Source organism: Octodon degus, unplaced genomic scaffold, assembly GCF_000260255.1.
Source record: "Octodon degus isolate 3935 unplaced genomic scaffold, OctDeg1.0 scaffold00031, whole genome shotgun sequence".
In the NCBI taxonomy this organism is placed as follows: Eukaryota; Metazoa; Chordata; class Mammalia; order Rodentia; family Octodontidae; genus Octodon; species Octodon degus.
The window spans coordinates 18789986-18798849 of NW_004524607.1; the positions used below are offsets into that span (position 1 = coordinate 18789986).

The 8864-nt window shown below is 38.4% G+C and overlaps 1 protein-coding gene across 1 annotated transcript in view; it reads left to right on the plus strand.

The window, feature by feature from the left end:
- Window positions 1–7781, plus strand: part of LOC101566928 (cytochrome P450 3A9-like) — a 53058-nt gene extending 45277 nt beyond the window's left edge. The window contains exons 11-13 of the mRNA XM_004629645.2: window positions 1689–1915; window positions 4635–4797; window positions 7572–7781. Coding sequence (XP_004629702.1) covers window positions 1689–1915; window positions 4635–4797; window positions 7572–7667 — 486 coding nt within the window. The 3' untranslated portion in view covers window positions 7668–7781. The remainder of the gene's footprint in view (window positions 1–1688; window positions 1916–4634; window positions 4798–7571) is intronic.
- Window positions 7782–8864: the final 1083 nt, after the last annotated feature.

Genomic DNA, 8864 nt, shown 5'->3' on the forward strand with positions numbered 1-8864 from the left:
CAACCATTCCTCAGGTGATGGGTATCTTGGTTGTTTCCAAGATTGGGCTATCACAAATTGCGCTGCTATAAACATAGGCACACTTATATCCCTATGATATGATGTTTTCAGGTCAGTTGGTTTAAATGGGATTTCCAGTCCAACTTTTCTAAGGAGTCTCCACACTGATTTCCATAATGGCTGCACCTGTCTACATTCCCACCAGCAGTGGAGAAGGGTTCCTTTTTCCCCATGCCTCTGCAACATTTTTTGTTGGTTGATTTCTTTGTGATAGCCATTCTTTCTGGGCTGAGATGATATCTCAATGTTGTTTTAATTTGCATTTCATGGAAGGCTAGTGATGTGGAGCATTTTTCGTATATTTATTTGCTTCTTTAATTTCATCTTCTGAGCAATGTGTGTTCATATCGGATGTCTATTTCTGGACTGGGTTTTTGATATGTTAAACTTTAAGTCCCTACAGAATATGACAAAATTTAAAATAATTTTGAAAAATAGGAAGAAAGAATTATATTTGTTTACACATAAATCCAGAAATCTAACCTTGTACAACATTGTTGGAGGATAGTCCTGCTACATTCGTTTTCCTTTCTCCTGCCCTAATTAACCACCCCATTCCTTTTTCAATAATCATCTACCAGAGAGATAACACAGCAGCTACCGGTGTGTCATGATGAGCAGCACATATTCAGAAGACCAGAATTCCAGGCACTCCAAGCATGAAACTACTATTATACATTGCCATCTTCAGTGAAGTTTCTTAGTTCACAGGTGTCAATATATATAGTCAGGGTGAGAATCCTTCCAATTACCTGCTAGATTCGAAAATCTTCTGAAGATTCTCAGGATCATTGCCTTACCCATCTTGTACATATAACGGTATGGCTTTTATCTGTCACGTTTCCTTTCTCTTCTTCTTGCTCTCTCTTCATTGTCTAGTTCTCAAGTTCTTGGGAAGCTTGTATTTCTAGGAGGCTAGCATTGAGTGTTTTTTCCTAGCTTCCTTGGAATTTTTATTCGAACTGAAATTCTGTCCTGGTAGTAAACAACAGAAATGTCTGTTTGTTAAATGAAGTACAAGGGACTAGATTCTTCCATATTATTTATATTATGTCAATTTAGTATTGTGGTTGATATTTATTTATTTATCTGTACATCTATCTCTCTATGTATGTATGTATGTATGTATGTATGTATGTATGTATCTATCTATCTATCTATCTATCTATCTATCTATCTATCTATCCATCTATCTCTATGTGTCCAAAGCAGGAATCATTAAATAAAGCACCAGTAGTCTTACTTTTATCTGTTGTTTTTCTTTGCAATGCTGTGTGACCTCTTCTTTGAAAGGTGACAGTGGAACGCTTTTTCTGAGCGTAGTGGTTGTAATCTCTCATGTTTATTCATGTTTTTAGTCTCTCTTGGGAAAGACAAAGCAGACCATGATAAATCTGAGGATTTCAAACCTTGGAAAGGGGATTGTTTCAAAACTCTGATATTTGTACTCCAGACTTTGAGCAAGACAAAGGGCTTGATAACCTATTAACATGCTTTCTCAATCCAAGGTCCCTTATTCACCCCAATATGAGTTATCTTTTGACCCTCCTAAAATTTCAGCAGTACTACATAGCCTGAGTTAAACATAGATTCCAAATCTCAATTTGTCAAAATATTGTGTTTCCTAGGCACTTCCCACCTTTGATGACCTGGTACAGATGGAGTACCTGGACATGGTGGTGAATGAAACTCTCAGATTATATCCAATTGCTAACAGACTTGAGAGAGTCTGTAAGAAAGATGTTCAAGTCAATGGAGTGCTTATTCCCAAAGGGACAGTGGTGATGATACCAACCTTTGCTCTTCATTTGGACCCAGAACACTGGCCAGAGCCTGAGGAGTTTCGTCCTGAAAGGTACTGGGATCCTGAGAAGGGAAATTATTCTGAACCAGGATAGTTAGTCTAAGTATTTTATGATGACTTGTTCTTGAAATGACATATGTGTGATTGTTCATTCATTTCTTGTATGTCTTTTTGTCTTTAGAAGTTTCTTTTATAGCTGCAAAGTAACAGTGACTGTCAAAACAATATAGTTAGATAAAAGAAGAGAAAAATATCCTCATCTACAGTCCACATGTTTTTGGGACAAACTACCCACCACTCAAATTTAAGGAAGGATAGATTTATGTAGTTCACAGTTAGTGGAGGTTTCAGTCCATACTCAGCTGGCACTAAGGCAGAGTCTTATCCAAAGAACAAAGTTCATGGTGGCAGAAAACAGCCAAAAAGCCAAGGATGGAGCAGTGGCTACAGTAGCTAGTAAGCCTCTCTCCCTTCCTTACATTGCAATGCACATTACCCACCAGGAGTCAGGGTAGCACACACATGCATAATCCCCACACTGGATCGTGAATTTATCACAAACTCTAGAAGCCACGGCAATGACTGCTTGAGGCTTTGGGGTGGGGCTGACAACTAGACACAACCATAGCACCTAGATAATGATATGTCCTGATGGACATATATTTGTGTACAGTGTACATATATTTTTGATGACAAGTATTGTAATATATTTTTCTTGTATTATGTACTGCTTTACTTACTACAAACTAGAAGCTACTCACTGTTTTCTTTATAAATGATCATACACATTATTCATAATTTACTTAACCACAACACTAAATAGGTAAGTTTCTTCTTCTTTCAGCGTTTCTATAGTAGTCCCTGGAGGTGTTTAACTTTACCTTCAGTTTTAAGAAACTTGTTTCCACTGTCTACTGGCTTCCATTTCCTATCATGAGAGTGTAAAGTGCAGGAAGAGGACCAGAGGATTCCTGTCCCTGATGGATTGGTTTAGTCTCCAACTATCATCCTGGGCCAGCTCCCTCATACTCTCCATAGTTTTTGATTCCTCAAAAGCCCAATAATCTGCTCAGTACAGTTCTGAGAGAATCTTCCTTGGAAGCGTCCTGAACAGGCTCTTTGGGGAATCCTGAGTCAAGTGCTCAGCAAGTGTCAGAGATAGGGCCAGGCAGTTGGAAATCTAAATATTGAAAAACATTTACTGGTGAGAATATTTTACATATACTAAAGTATAATCTATGTCATAAAACACTATTAATGTGTCTACATGGCCCTTCACTTATCCAAACAACCATCCATCCATCTCACATGTCTCATCCACACACTGCTACACCTCTCCATGGACTCCCAGTCTGTTTGCAGCATACCACGTGTAAATATTTCAAAATGTTCTTCACAGTATAAGAACTGTATTAAAAGTATATGATTTGGTTATATACTTTTCATAAATCTCTCGTGTTTCCACTAATTTAAACACAATACGATGAATTAAGTTTGAATAAAGATTCAGATCTAAATGGATGAACTTATTTATTCATTATAGCTCAGTGACAGAAGCACCTGCCTGGCAAGCACAAGGTCCTGAGTTCAATCTCTGGTACAAAGAAAAATCATCTAGGGCATGGGTGCTATGTTAGGGTGAAGGGGAATGAGGAGAAGCACTGAAAGCGCCAGAAGCGGGCATGGTGCGGGAGTCGGGTTGGACCCATGGCTGAGGCAGGCTCCCCTTCCCTCTTGCCTTAGTGGGTCATGCCCAGGGTGGCAGCCGAGGGGCAGTGGTTGAGGGGATGGGGGTGCGTGGGTGGGGGAAGTGATTTTGCGGTCCCAGCACAGAAGACTGCTGTTTCCATTTACAACACAGGATCACAACAGACGCAGCCACCAGAGAAGCACTATGGCATCGCCCAGCCTATCAGTTTAGCAACCCCTAAGGAAACCAATGCACAGAAACTCATAGAGACTCTGAAGCCTTTGGACGTTTTTGAGGAGGAATTGCAGCGCAGGATTTTAATTTTGGGAAAATTAAATAACCTGGTGAAAGAGTGGATATGACAAATCAGTGAAAGCAAGAATCTTCCATAATCTGTAATTGAAAATGTTGGAGGACAAATTTTTACATTTGGATCTCACAGATTAGGAGTACACACACACACAAAAGGTGCCGATATTGGTGCATTGTGTGCTGCACCAAGACATGTTGATCAAAGTGACCTTTTCACATCATTCTATGATTAATTGAAATTACAGGAAGAAGTAAAAGATTTCAGAGCTGAAAGAAATTGTATTGTAAATGATACAATTTTATTTCAAACAGCGTTTCCCTCCCCTCATCTCAAGAAGTCTTAAAGTTTCAAGATAGTATGGGATGAGGAAAAGGCCCTTACTTTATAATTCTCAGAGGAAAGTTATTATAAAAGGATTTGCAAATAACCCACAAAGCATCTTGTAGTTTTTAAATGTTTCATTCACTTGTTCTCATGTACTTTAAAATTATCTTTATTAGTACACATTTGCAGTACATAATGATTACATTCCTGTGGGGAGTTGATACATGTACATAAAGATTATTTAAACTTTGCTTCCCTCTTTCTTCTCTTCACTCCATCTCTTAATCTCTTTCCTAGTTGAGAAAAATCTGTCTTCCTTCTTATTATCTATCTTTTATTTTGCTCTTTATTTATACTTTGGGTTTCTCATATAAGAGAAACCATGATATTTAAGTTTATGTACCTGGTTTATTTTGCTTAACAAATGACTATTTTCCCACCAGATTCAGTAAGAAGAACAAGGACCTCATCAACCCTTACATATACTTGCCCTTTGGGAATGGGCCAAGGAACTGCATTGGCATGAGGTTTGCTCTTATGAATATCAAACTTGCTGTCATCAGAATCCTGCAGAACTTTACCTTGCAACCTTGTGAGGAAACACAGGTCTGTGCACTTTTTGTATACACTGTGTTTTATTGAGGGATACTTTTTAAGCTAAAGGGTTGATACACATAGAGAATATCTGTATTTGTCTTCTAGTAATTTGTTTTTTGGGCAAAGGATGATGCATTTCGACTCTGGAAATGGACTTCAAGGATGCTTAAGTTCTTGATCTATAAATTAGTGTATGTATGAATTAAAAGAATTTTTTGTTTTTATTTTTTTAATGGTCACAGTATTCAATTTATTTCACTTTCCATAATACTTTCAATGTTTACCTGTTTATAGTATACATTACTACTTCTTTGATTTTTAAAGCTAACTAGCAGTCCTTCATGTGGGTATACCATATTTTTAATCCATTCATCATTTGATATAAATTTGAGTCATTAGTACTTTCTGGCTATTATGAATATATTTTTTATTTTTTAAAAGAATACAAAATAGTAATACAAAAAGTATAATGATCACATAGAGTCCATGTAGATTAATATGACATGATTATATATGGTCTTTCAAAAATTGAGCTGTTTTAAATGTCGTGTCAAGTTACCTGCAGGTGGGATATGTTGTACATATTGAATTACAGCGATCATATAATGGTAATTTTTTATTAATTTTATTGTGAAACAAATAGCGATGAGACAGTTTCAATTCTGATTTATATGGACAGTTTCAATAATGAATACATTGCATATTGTTGTCTTCATAGTGGTTATTCATAGTACAAGATGCAGACATGTTACCTTGTCCAAATACTGTTAGTACAAGTATTTCTTTTATCTTGGTCTTAACTCTCCAGCAAAAAAGTCTAATAAGGAGGTATGAAAATTAAAGCCATATTAATATGCTGAGCTGCAAAGTTCTCATTTCAACAACTTCTGACATTTCCAGTCCTACGGATAATCATTTTTCAATGGTGTTCTCCTCCACTCCAACTTTGAGAAACCCCTTTGACTGTGGTTGTCAGTCACTGGCCATGCATTGCAATCATTAAATAATGTTTCCTGTGTCATCTCATCATATTCTCCTTCATAAATCTCCTCACTGTCACTTTCTGTTGCTCAGCAAGAAGTTGCTGAAATTTATCTGTAGACAATTCCTCTGAGTGTTCCTCCACCAGTTCCATGACATCAGCACTGTCTTCCTGCAAGCTTGTGGTCTCTGCTACAGAGACAGTTTCATCAATCACATGTTTATTGGAAGGCTCAGGCTGATCTACACAGCCTTCAAATTCTCTCTGCTATATAATTTTAGGGCACAGTTTCTTCCAGGCAGTTCTCAGTGTTCTTAATGAGACATTGCCAAGGATTTCTCAGTTAACTCCACACAAAGGAAAGGATTCTGTAATGTTCCTTTCAGAACTCCTTAAAGGTTAAATCTGAATCTAGGACCATCTAGAAGCACTTCAGGAACAGGTATTGGTGTACAACTTCTTGAAGTTAGCTATGACCAGCTGGTCCATATTGTACAATAGAGGATTTGTATTAGGTGTGAGGAACTCAACTGAGAACTATAGCAATTCTTCAGACAACTGATCTTCTAAATCTCATGGTTGAATAGTAACACTGTCATTGATGAGCAGAGCCTTGAGTGGTAAACACTTGTCTTCTAGATATGTCTTAATAATAGCATAGAAAAGCCTGGCTGATCTACTGAAGAAAAAGTACTCTTGTTACCCAGGGTTTTGCATTAGACCTCCATGTGATACCTTAGTGTATTATTCTTGGCTTTATGTTTTCTGAACATTCTAGAAGTCTCAGACTGATAAACCAAGAGACACCTATTTTGAGTTCACTACTCACATTGGCACATAGGGATAATGTTAGCCTATACTTCCATAGACTTTTAGCCTAGCATTTTCCCATATTCGTGGGTAATGTATGCTCTCCTATACATTTTTCACTAGAAAAGACCAGTTTCACCATTGTAAACTTATGAGCGAAAGCCTTGTCTCTGTGTCACTGTTTTTTAAATAATTTTCAACAGCCCTGTTATTGTCACTGGCTGCTTCAACATATCTAGTTTTACTATAAACCCCAGTTCCCACTTTGGAATTGTGAAACTAAACCCTACTGGCTAGAATATGTTTCATCATTATCACTCATTGATGGACTATTCTTTACAAGATCTGCATTTGTAGTCCCAGCTTTGTCACAAATTACAGACTCAGATGGGCTATAACCTGCCATCTGCTTTTCATTTAGCCACACTAATAATGGGATTTCTACCTTATGTAACATTGTTGATTGTGACTTACTAATTTGAACAATTATATAAAATTTTACGAATTATATAAAACACTTGCCAGAGTCACAGTCACAATCACATATATGTGGGTTGAGACTGATGCTTATATTTCTTACATATTTTTTTCTGGCATCACACATTTTTGTTTATAACCACAATTGACTGGCACTTGGGTTGTAACTGAAGATTTTGATCATATGTAAACCTAAAATTCTTGTAATAACCAAGGTGCTTGTATGTGAGTCATTTGTTATTCAAGGATGTATTGTAAAGACAACAAGCAAATATTTTATTTTTGGCCTGGCACAGAATTGGTGTTCAGTAGTTTTTTGCCAAATGAATGTTTGAATGACTTTTTTATTATCTAATCTTAATTAAGATTAGATAATAAATGTAAGGAATTCAAAATTCATTATGTAATTTTAGTGTATTTTGAAAACATTATTATCTTTAATGTATTTTTTCTCTTTAGTCCTTTTTTGGTGATTTATTTGTTATTTCTCAATGTTCTTTTTCAATTGTTGCAGATCCCCATGAAAATAAACAACTCTGCCCTTGTTCAACCAGAAAAGCCCATTGTTCTGAAGGTTATGCCAAGAGATGCTACCATAAGTGGAGCCTGATCTTGCTGTGGGATTTCAGCTATGTTCTTCAAGGAGACTATGTCCCCAAACATCAGAGATTAATTTGCCTTTGAATAAAATTTAGATGAATATAGGCTTAGGTTATTATCCTTGGATAATGATTATAGATTTATCAGAATCATGAAGCTTATTCACCATGTTATGTTACTTAGCATGTAATGTAAAGTAGAAAACTGGATTAGTGAAAAATATGTAAAGGTCATTATCTGTGATTAATGTGAGATTCCATCAGTGAAGTCTGGCTAGAGTAAATATTTCTCAATAATTTCATGAATAATTTTTAATAAAATGGTATTGTTAAGGTGACTTTAGTAGTTAAATTTATATAAAATGTTTTCTTGAGACCTCCCCCACCCCACCTGCCGAGTAGGAATTTCTGCCGCGATCCTGGAATCCCCAGACCCAGTCCTAGCCCAGGTCCAGTGAGAGTGTGGGAGAGCTTCCTGCTAACCTGCAATGGCGGGACCAGTCCCAGCCGAGGCGCAGCATGGGCCGGACCCTCTCCCACCCCCTTGGGAGACTCCGCACCACCCCACAGACCTCCCCCACCCTGCCCGCCGAGTAGGAATTGCTGCCGCGTTCTGGGAAACACCAGAACCAGTCCTATCCCAGGTCCGGTGAGTGTGTGGGAGAGCTTCCTGCTACCCTGCACCAGCAGGACCAGTCCCAGTCCAGGCGCAGCGTGGGCCAGACCCTCTCCCACCCCCTTGTGTCACCGTTTACTACTCCGCAGACCTCCCCCACCCCGCCTGATGAGTAGGAATTTCTGCCGCGTTCTGGGAACTCCCAGACCCAGTCCTAGCCCAGGTACAGTGAGTGTGTGGGAGAGCTTCCTCTTCCCCCTACTTCAACATGCCGCCTCCAGGCACAGCTCAAACCTGGCATACATGAATGGGGTGTAACTCGGCAGCTGCAAAACCTGCAGAGAGTGTAGAGGATAGATCCACCCAGCTAGTCCAGGAGCAGAACACCTTGACACAGGGGCACAACAGGTTCACCCTCAAGGGCAGTAGCGGGAAGGAGCTGAGCACAGCAGCCCGACCCAAGCTAGACACAGCTGGATAGGTACAAACTTTGTAGAGCTGCATCTGAACTTCAGTACATGCAAAGGTTATAACTAGCAAAGATCTATAATGAAGGTCAGAAGACAGTGCTACACAAAATGATGAGAAGGAA